The sequence below is a fragment of the Microtus oregoni genome, unplaced genomic scaffold, assembly GCF_018167655.1.
Source record: "Microtus oregoni isolate MIOR12 unplaced genomic scaffold, Mior012 000127F_ref0000509, whole genome shotgun sequence".
Classification (NCBI taxonomy): domain Eukaryota; kingdom Metazoa; phylum Chordata; class Mammalia; order Rodentia; family Cricetidae; genus Microtus; species Microtus oregoni.
The window spans coordinates 1,000,859-1,016,089 of NW_024544770.1; the positions used below are offsets into that span (position 1 = coordinate 1,000,859).

The 15,231-nt window shown below is 40.9% G+C and overlaps 1 protein-coding gene across 2 annotated transcripts in view; it reads right to left on the bottom strand.

The window, feature by feature from the left end:
- LOC121444478 (protein WWC3-like) overlaps window positions 1–15,231 on the bottom strand; it is a 109,497-nt gene that overhangs the window by 10,730 nt on the left and 83,536 nt on the right. The window contains exons 10-17 of one of the 2 annotated variants that reach the window (XM_041646287.1): window positions 10,739–10,828; window positions 9,445–10,007; window positions 4,486–4,603; window positions 3,448–3,522; window positions 2,476–2,562; window positions 1,344–1,536; window positions 817–984; window positions 321–472 (exon numbers count right to left, since the gene is read on the bottom strand). In XM_041646287.1, coding sequence (XP_041502221.1) covers window positions 321–472; window positions 817–984; window positions 1,344–1,536; window positions 2,476–2,562; window positions 3,448–3,522; window positions 4,486–4,603; window positions 9,445–10,007; window positions 10,739–10,828 — 1,446 coding nt within the window. Of the gene's footprint in view, window positions 1–320; window positions 473–816; window positions 985–1,343; window positions 1,537–2,475; window positions 2,563–3,447; window positions 3,523–4,485; window positions 4,607–9,444; window positions 10,008–10,738; window positions 10,829–15,231 lie in introns of both variants that reach the window. The other variant, XM_041646286.1, reaches the window with a different exon arrangement.

Here is a 15,231-nt window from a genome sequence, read left to right on the forward strand (position 1 = left end):
TCCTGAAAAGAAATCCTGGAATTAAAGGAAGAGGACTGGGCACAGAGCTCTGGGTATTTCTCCAATTCAGATCACCAGGAAATTACCCACCAGAATCTGGCTCCTGAGCAATGGTATGGTAGCATCACCCAGAACATTCTAGAGAGGCAAAGAGGAGAAATACAACATGCATTTATAAACACTCCCCTGAGAGCCATGTTGACTGGCACTGGGAAGACTAACCTGTCTGCAAGAACTTCATTTCACCTCCCTAAGGTACTGCACAGAGAGAGTTCTGCCTCTTACTGTGACCTTAGAATGGCAGGGGAGTATTCACTCACCTCTCAGATACAGCCTCTCCCTGCTCTTCCTTGCGCTCCATCTCCAGAATCTCCTCCTCAGTATATTCTAGCTTTACACGCTCCTCTGCAAGCTCTTTCTCCACAGCTCGTAGTTGTGCTGTGGTTCTGGCCAGCAGCACTGTCACTGCATCCTGAAGAAGGAAAGGATGCTTCAGAGAACCAGATAACCTCTTGGCCACACAGGAGAACAAACCCCACCATTCATAGCAACACACTGTTCACCCTGTGCCTACAGCTCTATGTCTACAAATTAGTACAAATCATAAACATGTTTGCATTAAAAATTTGTTTTCAGAAAGTGGCCTTGTGTATGACCATGTTCCCATCTGATTCCTTCCCTTGAAATTCCTTCAATGATAACACATGCTGACTTTTAATCTATAAGGAAACTTCTTAGAAATGAGTACCTGGAGCAAAGCCAGTCTCAAAGTCAAGAAAACAGTCATAATTGGCTCCTTGAGCCAGGGCCATGTACCGTCTTTCCGGAGCTTGCCTGCGTGGTGTTCTGTGTGGTACTCTCCAGAACTCGCACAGGTTCTTTTGGCCTAGGAGGCTCAGGGCTGGCAAAGACCTGTACAGGATACCAGCGCAGCTGCATGTCGCTTGAATTGTCACAGTCGGCCAAGTTTATCTGAGCAATGCCCTGCATGGGTGTTAAAAATAAAATTCAGAACCAGTCTTTTACGATGTTATTTCATAACTGCGGTCCCTTAATATAGAAAATTTGACTGCCAGAACCCACACAGTAAAAGGAGAATGAAAATGTTCCTCTGACCCCCACATATGCACTGGATCATGCACGTCCTCACTCCTACTTGTCTCACCCCCATACAATATATATACAAAACATAAATGAGAAAGAATAAAAACAAATGACAGATGAAATTAGGAACAAAGAAGCAATGGAGGGAGAAAGAAAAGAAGACGAAGAGAAAAAGGGAAAGGAAAAGAGGGGAAGAAGAGCACCATAAAAGCTAGCAGAAGCGTTGCTGCTACACATACCAGCAATTCTTCCTGTAGCTGAGGATTCACTGAACACACGTATAGCTGCAGTGATTTCAGTGTCAACATGCTGGAATGCACAGGGATTCTGAACACTTCATTAAACACCAGTGGAGCTTGGAATTCCAGAGACTTGGAACAGTAAGTGTTGGGAGTGCCAGAGTCGAGTGGGGGCAAGTAGACGCGGATGTGGCTGGGAACAGAGGGGAGGAAACATGTTGGTAGGCAGTATGGACTAATATGCACACTTGTTGGTATGACAACAGTGGTGTGGTTCCCAACATCCATGTCCAATGGAGCTAATACATCTCTGTAGATTAGATGGAAAATGCCTGACTGGCCAAGATAAGACTGGGGGCTGTGAGATTCTGCTGGACACTTGGCTTCAGCAGGAGCTCTTCTGCTCTTTCTTCACAGTTCTAGAATTCAGACATAAAGCCTGTTTCATGTGCTTTCTACCCACAGCCTGGAACTTGGCACATAGTTAAGAGGGCTGAAGTATATGTGACCACTGCTGTGTGTATCACCAAGTCAACTGAATCCCAATGTGGATCCTCACGTTTACAATGCTAGTTCATAAGGAATGGATGGGGATGAGTACCTTAGGTTTGATTGGCCCATTATTGGCAGCCCCCACCTTAGTGAGACCCTCCACAAGTGCCCACCTAGGGACAGAGAGCACAGAGAACCAGAAATTCCACACTGAGACCAAGGTCACCAGCAGACTGCCAAATGGTCCTAATTCCCATTTCTTGTTACTGTCCTTAGCCAAGGGTTCCCCAAATCTTGTCTCAGGCCTCTTGATACAAATCATGGGATCACAGAGTGGAATGGGTTTGCACCTTCACCACTCCGCCCTTTGAGAACATGGTAATCTTCAACATTACCAGTGGCAGCAAGACCACACCAAATGCCTCAACTAATTAACTACGCACATATATAAATATATATTCCTTTGTACTTTACACAGATGTTTCCAACTGTTTTACTGAAATTCAGGCTCCCAAACTGCTTTCCTCTCCCCAGTCTGCCAAGCAGAATAGGCAAAGAGTTATTTCAATGCAGAGGAATGCCGGAGGAAGGTCATCACTAGCAATACACAGCCTCCAGGTCTCCAATACCAGGAACTTACATTTTGCAGTCTTCCTTCATCACCGGCCCAGCAAGGTTCCTCAGTTGCAGCACATGCACAAGGAGATATTCATTTGTACTGTCATGCCTAGAAAATAAAGCTCATGTTCATGGGCTACAAATTCCCCATGGAGGAAATGACCCTGTGATTCAACTGCAACAGTGGCCACAGACTGAAGGACACTTTACCCTATCCTATCCCCAAGGGACATTGGTGATATCTGGAAGCATTTATTATTATCAAAAGTGCAAAGGGAGTGTCAAGTGGATGGATGTCAAGGACATAATTGAATACCCTACAGTGTACAAGATGGGAAACCATAGCAAAGAATGGCCCAATTCTAAATGTCAACAGTTTTAGCACTAAAACCTGGAACACAATAACAAGAATGGACAATCCAAAACTACAGAAACCTGAACATCCTTCTCTGCCAGCATAAAAATCATGGCACCTGCTTTTACTGAAACTGTAAATTAGGGCCATTGTTACAGACCACTGGATGACCTATTCTGGGGATAAGGGAAGGACCCTGATATCTGTACTTCTAGAAACACACTGCCAACTTCTAGCATAAATGTGGAAAATATACCTCCAAGATCTTGAGTTTGATGAAACTTTGAGCATCCCACCTTTCTGACTTCTAAGTCTTAAGTTAACAGTCCTCAGTTGTAGTATCAGCGATGAAAGAGTAATGCAGCCGCTTTTCTCTGTCCCTCCTTCATTCTACCCTAGTCAACTCATCTGAGACTAAAGTAAGACTTGACCTAACAAGAATGGGGAAGCAACATTTGGGTCATGGGGTCCCTCCACCCCCCTTCACCTGGCCATAGAAATGAGAACCACGATGAAGCAGGTTTCCATTTACAGGGCATCTTTAAGGCTAAAAGGTGACTGGGAATATCAAAGGTGACTGAAGACCACAAAAGTGGGCCCTGTACCACAAGGCATCTTGAAGTTGGCTTCTATACTCACAGATATCCCACATAGATTTGAGGCTCATTGTTTCCATTTGTGTCTCCCAAAGCAGTCTCTTCAGTATCTTCATTTCTGAACAGAATGGTAAATTCATCAGGTTTATTCCAAAAGGACTGAGCATTATAGATATGTATACTTTCTCTCATGCTCAGGGTGTCCTTTACTAAGAAAAGCTTTATCAAACTGTGACTCATTAAGTGGCTCAAAGGGCATGGCTGGTACTCCAGGGTCCATCACGTGTTATCTCACGGATACCTGCCCACAAACTTCTTTCTTTCTCCCTTAGTTTAAGAAAAGGAATTGTTTTTATTTTTATGTATTAAGTATTTTTCCTGAGCATAAATATATGCACTATGGATATATAAGGGCCATGAAGGCCAGAAGAAGGCATTGGAACCCTGGAAATGAAATAATAGATGGTTGTGAGCTGCTATGTAGGTACTGGGAACTGAATTCAGATCCTCCATAAGAGTGTCAATTGCCCTTAACCACTGAGCCATCTCTCCAGCTTACCTCTCTGTTTTTAGACAGGGTCTTGCTATCATGAGCCAGGTTGGCCCAGAACTCACTAGCTCAAGGTTGCCTCAAAATTGTGGCAATTTTTCCTATCTCAGCCTCTATAATGCTGAAATTATAGGTATGACCTGCAACAACAGGTGTCTTGTTTCGTACTTGTATTTTTGTTTTGTTTTGTTTTGTTTCCACCATAGGGGGCTCCCTATTGCTGAAGAACTAAAGGAGGAAGAAAGGGAGGAACTTACTTCATTGCTAGGAATAACGGTCCCTTGCATGTAATGTATATACTTGGTCTTTTTCAGCTTTACTGGCCAGGACCAGGGGAAAAAAACCCATTCAAGAACAACACAATAAGAACCAGCCTCCAGAGGCATTTCCCCAACCTCCCAAAGACTAAAGGAGGCAGAAACATGTACACTGTGCTGTAAACAAAGTTCCATATAGATCCTTTGTGTGCATACCAGTAATGCTCTGGCAAGTGTACTTAAAGATGAGGAAACAAGGTGGTCATCTCCTAACCTTTTAGTTAAAGGTTCAAACACCCCACTGTCACTGGCAAGAGAGTAATCTGACAGGCATGCAGAAACACGGCGTGCTCTCCTCTCCAACCTCTTGGCACTATCTTCCCGGAGAGTCACTGCTGCAAACAAGGGACACACCTGGGTCAGGAGGTGATAGACAGTATAGGAGGCCAGAAGAACATCTACGGTAGAGTGCTGAAAAGTCAGTAAGTGCTCCAGAGACAAGCCATGGCATGTGCATGCAGATAGACACTGTGCATGATTGTAATATTCAAAACCAAAGCAACAGACTTCCTGCTTTATTTTTAAGGCAGAGACTCACTATGAAATCCTGGCTTTTTAAACTTGAGATATTTTTTATTCTCCTGCATGCTGGGATTATAGTATATACCATTACAGCTGGCACTGGCATCTTCTTTAAGAAGTTTCTTAATTGTCTAGAAATACATGTGGACTCTTCCATCTTGTATTTTCCCTTTGATGATGATCACATAGGATGTAAAGTGACAGAAATGGGAATTCCCTAAAAGAGTCTTGGAGGGAAAGGCTAAAAGGAGGGGATAGAGGTAGCAGAGGTTTGGAGGAGATGTGGAGAAAGAGAATCACAAAACACACTTTGTTCAAATATAATGGCATATAATATATTATGTGCTGATTGATTAAAAAGTAACAATATTTCTAAAAAGAACAAAGACTCACAAGAACAGCAGTTACAATGTGTTGTTATTTTTCACTTTCCTTCTTTATGCTCTTTGGTGTTCTTCATATTTTACAAAATAAACCTATTTGATATTGCTTTTATGATCACCTTTTAAAACTTATCTAAATATATCCTAACAGAATTCAATGATTTTTCTAAACAAAGACACCAATTGATCCTTTGAAAACACTGTCTTGGAGACCTGTGACTTGCACAGGGACCGACGTATCTCTGTTGATCTCACGGTAGCAGCCTTCCGAGCCACCCTGGGCCACACTTGCTTCTGGAAGAGCTTTCCTAAGTCAGAATGCTACCATTCCTGAGTATTTGATTTTTATCTTTCATATCTACTTTTAAGAGCCAAATATAATCACTGACATTTTCTTACCTATTTTACCCTTTTCTTTCACTTAAGTGGGTTTCTCTTAAAAACAAAGATACAAACACACTCAACCTTTTTTATGTTACATGTGGTTATATATGTAGAAGCCTATATTTTACAGGGGACATACTTTGTTAAAATACAGAATACATATGATGTCCCAAGTTAAGAACTGCTATGCTGCCACTTGCTAATAATATGGGTCTCTCAGTTGTCTCTTTGCTTTTCATTGGCTAACCACGTTTCATAAACTGAAAATGACACTCTGAACTGCAGGAAAGAATGAGTCCAGGGACAACCCAGCTCTTTTTAACCAAATTATTAGCACACCAACTAACCGAAACACATTAAACAGATAACTGGCAACAAAAACTGGCCTTCCATGTGTTTGGAATACCAACCATGAGAGTAAGCTGCTTCTACTATGATCAGTCAAGGACAGAAGCAGGCTCTATCTTGAAGTAGCTGAAGGCATAAAACTCTCTAAAATTGTAACCAGAACTCTGAAGTCCTGGTCTTGTCTTCATTCCAGTCCCATGAAATGATCCCAGCCCTGTGTGCATGTGGAACCCTCTGGTATCTGAGACTCTGCACAGCAGATCTCTGTAAGTAAAGCCAATACCTATTTCCACTCACTCCTCTGACACCCCCAGGGATGCTTCCTCCATCCACCTTGAAATCCCTTCAAAGAAACAGCACTAGGTAACAATCCTCTCACTTTCATAGTCCTACCCCATAGTACAACGCTAAGCAAAATAGTTCTCTCCTCATTACAATAACAGTCCGTTCAGAGAGGATGGAGACTGAATGCTCAAAGTCACTGAACTCACAGAGCAACAGAGAGTAACTTCACTGGGTTCCCTGAGTGAAAAAAGACACAGCAACTTCCACACTACATTCTCACAACTCTAGGATTTCAAGACAGACTTGGGAAACAGAAAAAACAGCACCAATGAAACAGGGACTAGAAAGAAGTCTTCTACCCACTCATTTGAAAACAAAAACAAAACAAACATACAAGAACCACGCTGCTCTTTCCTCATTAAAGATAGACAGACACTAACACCAAGGAACATAATAAACACTGCTTCATAGAAAGGGGAAAAACTGAAAATCACATCATAGCCAAAGCTGCCCACTGGCATATTTAAATAATGAATGCTATTAAATTCTGGAGAAAAAAAATACATGTAGGAAATAAATATTGAAATCTTTTAGAAAAGTTCTTACATGATTATTATGAATAATAACAGTGAAATAATAATGATAATGACAGTCAATAAGCTACCACCCCCAGCCATCCTAAGCATGATGTTCCTGCAAAAGTAGTGCCCGCAGCCTGAGCAACAAAGAGGGACATGGAGAAATACCAAGGCCACTTACAGTAAACGTTTCTGTGGAGCAGCATGAGAAGAGATAAAAAAATCAGAGTGAAAACTATAAGATTCCAGCTAATAATTTTAAACAGGGCACGTATAATAAAATAATAATAAAATAAACTGAGCAAACTTAAAAGAATTTTGTGGACATTGCTAGCATATTCTAACCAGTAGGTAAAAACAGGAAAGTATTTCAAAATCAGGATGCATTTAACTTTAAAAATCCAGGAAAGACAAACTGTAGCAAAAATGTAAAAAATGTTCCAAATTACAGCCTACTCTTCTGTTGTGCCACCTGCCCATCTGACTGCCTTAAGGCATAAGGGGAAATCACTGCCTTCTAGCTTGGGCAATTTAGATTTTTATCTTAGTAAAATTTTATCTTACTAAAACTTGCCTGAAGCCAAACTTAGATTTTACAGAGCAAGGCTGAAAATTGAAGGGAAATGCATTACCCTAAGCATCACCAGATGATAGAATGAGGGAATTCTGATAAGCATGCTTGAATGCTATGACAACTCTAGAATGCAGAGTTGCCAAATCACACAGGAAGGCAAGGAGTTTCCATGTGTTGAGGCTTGACATCAGTTTACCTGCTCTGGATCCTGCGAGCATCTAGCAGGACCCAGGAACTGATTCTGTCAATTATTTCAAATTCCTAAGGACACAAGTTAATGACAGTGTCATCCAAGAATCTACCACCAGGTGGCAGTCTCTAAATGTAGATGAAGCAAAACCCTCCCAGTCTAAATTGTTGGAACAAAAAACTAAAACCCTGATTGCTCTTTGGGCTGACGAGGGAGGGGGACTTGATTGGGGGAGAGGGAGGGAAATGGGATACGGCGGTGGGGAAGAGACAGAAATCTTTAATAAATAAATAAATTTAAAAAAAAGATTAATTCAGCTCAGGAATTAATTCAACTCTTCCCCTTCCAAACCCGTCTTTTCCCTGACCCAGAGAGCCCTCATGCAGACTTTCTTCACAACCAAATATTCTTGAAATTCAGCCTTTAAAGAGAACTTAGAAGGGGGAAGAGTAGAAGAAAGATGAGTTTAATCGAGGCATATGTAGAATTCTATCATAATTTCATTTCTGTTGAAAGGAATAAGTATGGAGTGATGACCCTTTAATTGTAAAGAAGAACGAAAGGAATAAAGGTTACCTGAATGAGCATACAAGTATGTTTGCAAATGTAGGATAAGGTACCAAAATAATAGAGAACTCAAAGGCCAAAAGGCAACCCATAACATAATGATATCCAGATAAACATGTAAATGCTAGCAGACTGCTATATAAGGTAAAGATCAATGGATATTTCTATCAATCTATCAGTTCATCTATCTCTTAGATAACAAAACTGTGGCAAATGGAAGAAACCATAAAGATCACCTTGTTTAAGGGCAAGAAATGTGGGACAATTCAAGGAAGGTCACAGAACTAGAAGTCAAGATGACAGGGAACAGAAACTTGGCCTGCAGACTGCTTGTTTGAAGCTGTTTCTACTACGTTACTTCTGTATTCCAGTTTTACTTGTGACCTTATTTATGTTGGATAGACAGCCAATAGAAAATGTCTCAGGATTCTCAGCCTCCACACTACTGACATCTTGGGCTAAATCATTTTTGTTGTTGTAGGGGCTGTACTATGTATTATAGGAAGTTTAGTAACCTCCCTAGCCTCAATCCACTAGGTACCAAAAGTAAGCCCTCGGCTCAGTTGGGAGGACTAGTGTTTCCCCAGACTTTGCCAAATTTCCCTTAGGGCAGGGAAGAACGACCCACCATGCTATTAAATTATCTATTTCTAGCCTAAATTGAATGTCTGGAATATTTTTGCTGTGTAAATGAAAGTTGACTATATGGACTGAATCTCAGGTACAGGAAACCTTGTTCTTGGGGTTACGTTACAATTGTCAATAGTTTCTCAAATAGCATTGCCGTATCCATAAGGAGTTGAACTAACACAACTGAGTAGATAAAGAGTCCTACTATATAGTCTGGTGGTCCTCCATCTGGAGAACAACAGAGAAATGATTGAGTGCTAACTGGAATGGTTTCTGAAATGGCACAATCAGAATTCCACATTTGATAGAAATAAACTTAGAAACAAGGGCATGTGGCAAAAGAAAAGTCAAAGTGACAGAAGAAAGTAGATATTTCTACTAGAATGCAATCAGATGCAAATTTACATGCTGGTCTGAGGAGAGCATACACAGAAAGTTCCATCTTAACACATGCCCTGCTGTGTGCACTGAGGTTATTTGTCTTTGAATATGAATGCCTATGAATAAGACTATGTAGATCTTAAAGTTACTTTTACTTTTAAGTAAAAACAATTAAGTAAATTCCATAAATGAGCTGACTACAACTGCATCAAGCTCAATCTTTCCTGACACAGACAGGAAAGATTAATGAAGATCTGGGCTCTTTTTTAGCCCTATCAATATAGTAAAATAATAATAGCTCACCAGCAACTCGAAAGTCATCACCACTTACTTCCACTAGTGGGAGCCACAAGTTGAGGTCCCCGCTCACGGGGTCCTTCCCCATCCACAGGGACTGCATGTGGCTGAAGTGTCGCAGTTCCCTGCAAATCTTCATCTCCTAGAGTAGAGGCCTGTGACCGCAGTCTGTCCAGTGTTCCCAGGCCTGGCACCTCAAAGTTGTCAGTCATCTGTGCCAGAGGGGAGTCTCTCGAAGCTGGGAGGAAAGGTGTATCTAAGGGAGAGCTGGGGGGTGACAGGGAGGACAAGGAGGAGCGAGAGGACAGTGAGGCCAGAGACTGTGGTGTATCCAAGGACCTCCTCTGCTTGTGGAAGCCCAAGTGACTCTGTGGGTCTGTGAAGGGGACATCACGTCCCAGGGAATCAAAGGGGATCAGATCAAAGCGCAGAAGCTGGCCACACTCAGCATCAGCCTTCTCATACTGCGGGAGGCCGTAGATGTCCGTGAAGCTGATGGAGCTGAGGGAGCCACGACTGGAGGCCAGAGAACCCCTGCTGGAGGCCAGGGACCCACGGCTGCTCCCAGAGGACACAGTCAGGGTGCTGGCAGATAGGCTGAAATGAAAGAGCCATGGTCTCAGAAAAACACATGCTGTTTCCACTACCCACCACATGGTACCTGGGCTGTAGCCTCAGGGAAGAACAGAACAACAGGAATGCAGTTCTAAGCTTGAGAGAAACTGAGTGGAGTTTGTTTCTTATCTCTTTTGAATGAAACTCAATACACAATAGTAGACTCCTTCCTGAGTTGGAGGAGTAACTGATAATGTCATTTATACAAAGTCCTTCACATGCTGCTTCATAATACAGTAAGGGCTTGACAAGGGGAGATGCCATTATGCATTCATTTACAAAAAGCCCCACAACAAAAACATGCATAGATGAATGCTTTTGAAGTTGCTAAGTAAATTATACAGTCCTTTAACACACTTGAATTCATAATTGAACTCTATATCATCCTGCCTCAGCCTTCCACATGATAGAATTATAGGCATGTGCAAACATACTATGGTCAGACTTACTTATACTGAAACCAAATTTGGTTCTCTGAAACCAAATTTGGTTCTCCTCATTTTATCTGAGTTGTATGTTAGCAAGTTATGTACAAAAAAATACCTACTTTTCTACTCTGTTAAATCCCTCTTCAGGTTCCAATTACTACCAGCAGAAAAGCAAAGCTAAAAGAAACTATGAAGTTCATGCACATGCCACTGTAATATAATACATGTCTCTATAATATAATAATATAATTATTAGGCATTCATTTCCCTTCAAAAGTAGCTTACCTCTTTAACTGGGATTGGAGATATGATGTTAAACGTGTAGCTTCTTCCAGCTGCATAAGCAGACAATTTCTTTTTTCTTGAAGTAGAATCCTATAGACATAAAAATAGTTATTTGGTGGTCTGATAGGAAAGTAGTTCAATGATACATTTGCCCAGCACGCTTATGGACCTGGATTCCATCCTCATCACCATATGGAGAAGAAGAGGTAGAGGCAAAGGAGAGCAGGGAGGAAGGGAAAGAGAGGAGTAAGGTAAAAGGGAGAGGAACTGATGCAGGAGAAATTCAATTATAAATGCCCCATAAATAATTCAGGTTGGAAGGATTGAGTGAATTCTAAAGGCATACAGTATAAATGACAACATAATAAAACATTTTGTCTTACTTGGAAAAATACATTCCTAAAACTCTACATTGGGCTAAAATACTGTAGATACTTGATATATACATGGTTAGAGCAAGTGGATGAAAGGGAAAATAAGTTAGTCTATGGATGGATGAAGACATGAACTTGTGAACAGGTGAGTGGACAAGTGGGAGAGCAGGTGGATGGACAGGTGAGTGAGTGTGTGAATGGTGGTTAAGGTGAGTGAAAGATGACAGGGTAAATGGCTAGAAGAATAGACAGAATAATGGGACTTTACAAGCTTGGCTCAAGAACACAGCATGCATTAATTTGATGGGATTCCTTACAGAAAATTCATCTCCTTCATCCTAGTCCCCGTTAGGCAAAAAACATGCAAAGTTCCATTGATATTATAGTGAAACATGTCCTATAACATTTTATACCAATTCAAACATTTTCATAACTGGAGTCATTCATTACACTATACATTTTAAAGCTGAATAACATACATTAAATCCAATGACTTCAAAGCATGGTCCATAGATCCTAGGGGAATCCCTGACAGCCTGTCAGAGGTCCTAAAATATCCCTTCTTCACTATATGTCTGTGAGCATAAAAGATCTTCATGTGTTCACCACACATACAGGCCAAATGTTCTAGCAGCTGCCTTCTAGAAAACCAGATGCTTAAGAAGTTTATTACAAAAATGTTAAAGTACTATTGTCTCTTTTCTTTACTTCAAAAACATTATCAGCCATAAAATTTTTATTTCTAATAAGGATTTTTTATCAAATAATAATGTCAAACTAATTTCTAAATCATTAATTACTGACAGGTAAAAAACCAGTATGAGCTCTTTGGGAGTCCTTAGTAGTTTTAACAATGGATGTAGAGTCTGGATCCAACAACTTGAGAAAAGCTACAATATACTCTTTTTAATGTAATAGTTTTAAGATTCTACTTACCTATAATTTTAAGGAAATGTCTTATTATTTTTTCAAAGAAAACTTTAGCAACAGAATGCCCTCTTGTGTTAACTATTTTAACACGATATTTAGAAGTTTTTAATTAGTGCATAAAGAAGAACAATGCTTTAACACTTGGAATTATGTCACACCTCATTTCCTGTCGGTCATTTGATTCTATCCCATTTAACAGATGAGGAAACACTCATGGAATGAAAGTAACTTGACTGGGTTATGTAAGTTCAAAGCTTGGTCATCAGCCTGAACCAAAAAGCAGGGCAATTTACCAGACCCCAGTGTTTCTACTTCCTGGTATTCCTATTCAGTTGTTAATATATGACAAAAAAGGGAGAAGGCATGTTTTCATCACAAAATATTTCCCAAATTTGGGGTCATGCTTAAATTCCTACCTAACATGTAGCAATGGAAAAGGCACCGAACTTTCATCTGTAGTTTCTTTTCCAGAAAATAGAGAAAAAGTAGAAGAAAGAGAGCTTCAATATGTTCCCTCACTGAACTTTCTAACTGTAACTCTTCATGAATGACCTTGGAGTTGAGACAGGCAAAGATAGGGTCCTGGTCATTTAGGTACCCCAACTTGGCCACAAGAAGCTATTTGTTCTGCCTCCGCTTAGGGTCTAAACATACAGATTGTGCTATGAGAAAGCTCTTACCATGTGATCTCACACTTAAATTGGTGGGAAGTGACACTAAGAAATGTGTCCAGCATCCACTTGGCAGAACCTGTTAACAGCTGCAGGAACCCTTTGGGGCATTTGCGCTCATCTCATACTCAGCAGCTGATACAAAGTGCAAAGGAGAGAGACACTTATCACACATGTATGTTCTCCTTTAACCAAGGTCATTTTGTAGCAGATTAGGAAATTCACTTGTATATAGTCTGCTCATATTGATGGCGCTTGATGCAGAACTGACAACCCAAGTTGGCCCCACAGGAGACCACAAGCTAGAAGAAAACTAGTCCAGCTTTGTTGTCTGATCTCTTGGTCCCAATCATTAGAGTTAACTTTGTTCCCAGAGAGTTCTGTAGATGTGTACCCTGTGCCCACAGCACTGGCAAGTATTGAACTTCACATGGGAAGGAAAGTCATAGTCAAGGGTGTGCAGGTAGAGGTTCTGAGGAGGCAGGCTCTATTTGTAGTTCAAATCCACCCTGCTGAACTGAGACCAACAAGAACTCTAGGCACTCCTATCCAGAATATATAAAAGAAAATACCAAGCTTGAAGAGAAGCTAATGTTTATCTAAGAAAACACAGAAGCCCAAGAGTACAAAAGAAAAATAAAATCAGTAGCATTGTGCCGTTTGAGATTCAGACTCAGTTCTAGGTTTGGAGTAAGATGGTAGGGTAGGCTGTCATCTCAGGCAAATTAAAATTCATTCTACTCATTACTAGGCTAAGCTGAACTCTCCAAACCCTATCTCTTCCTTCCAATGTTGCCATGAGCTCTGAGCTCCAAGTACCTCCAAACCACCACTCATTTAGGCCACCTAAAGATTAACAACGAGCATCCAAATATCCAGGTTGTTAGGCAATATGAAGAACAGTCAGAAGTCACAGTGAATGTGGGCATAGCAGTGCATGCCTTTAAACTCAGCATTCAGAGGCAGGTGGATAGGTGGATCTCTATGATTTTGAGATCATCCTGGTGTATATAGGGAATATATATAAGGAATATATATATATATATATATATATATATATATATGAGAGAGAGAGAGAGAGAGAGAGAGACCCCATCTCAAAACAAACAGACAAAAAATAAAATAAAAAGGAAGCCACAATGAAACCATCACTAAATGTATCTGCACAGGTCAATTAATTCTGATTACTTAAACTCTTTGACTATGTAGACAATGCTTTGGAAGATACAATTTAGGGTCAGGTCAATATACTTAATTGGAGCAAGCCAGTGTATTAACAAAGAGTGGGGGTCCCCAAAGCTCGGCAGATAGCCACAGATAAACCACTGACAGCTGTTAAATGTGGAAAGCAGACCCAGACTTCATCACACTCCACAATCGCAGGCAGCAAATGGAAACCAGGAGACGTGGCACATGATGAAAGGCTGAACAACTTGGCGTCTGAGAATACAAAGACACAAGTTTCACGTGTCTTGTGCTTAAAAGAGTCTCAAGAGTAACTGAAGAGGGGCACATTCAGAAATGGACTCACAAAAGGCTGCCGACTTCCTACTGCAAAAGAAAGAGCTGGCTTCCCTGGCTAGAAATCAAAGTTGGAGATAAAAGCAATAGGGAGACACCCACAATGCTACAGGGAGCAATTTTCCCCCACCCCAGGCAACAGAGGTTCCCTGTTCTAGAGCTGGAACACCACCTGTGCCCCCTTGATATACTGCAGTTGCCTCCTATCCTGTAGAGGTATTGCTCTGCAAACACAGGCAGAAGCCCCAAGCACCTGCACCAGAAGGGGAACAGTATAAATGGTGCTTGTTCTTCTTCCTTCTCTATTGCTGTCCTCCACTATTTCTTTATATTTGTTTCTCTTTTTCTGGAGAAAAGAAGTCAATCTGTAGTGCACTATCAAACTCTGAAACTCACTATGTACCCCAAGCAGGTCTCAAACTAAAGACATTATCCCACCTCTAAGTGCTGGGATTACAGGTGTGAACCATTACACCTGGTTTTCATGTCCCAGTTTTGAGTTGGCATCAGGAACCTTGGAAAGCATCTGGTACCTCTCATAGCACAGAAGGCACATGATTCTACTTCTCACATATTCTCTAAGGAAACATACCAGAAGTCACTGTTCTCAGAATAAACGGAACATCTCTTATCTGGGAGTACCAAATCTGAATGTACAATCTCAGGCTATTTTGTCACCTAAGTATGATGTAGATTTAGGATTTTGAAGCATTTAGGATTTTAGATTTTCATATTAGAAATTCATAGAAGTGCATCTGCAAAAATACTGAAACATTAAATATAAAGAACAAAACCAAACCTCCAGCCCCAAGAGGAGACATATGCCCAAGATCCCAGGACCTAGGTGGTAGAGGCAAAAGGATCAGTAATGCAATGCTAACCTTATCTACACAGCAAGTTGTAGGCCAACATGGGTACATAAGACCTTGTCTCAAGCAATGAAAGAAAAAAGAAACGAAGGAAGGGAAGGAAGGAGGAAATGAATGAAGAGAGAAAA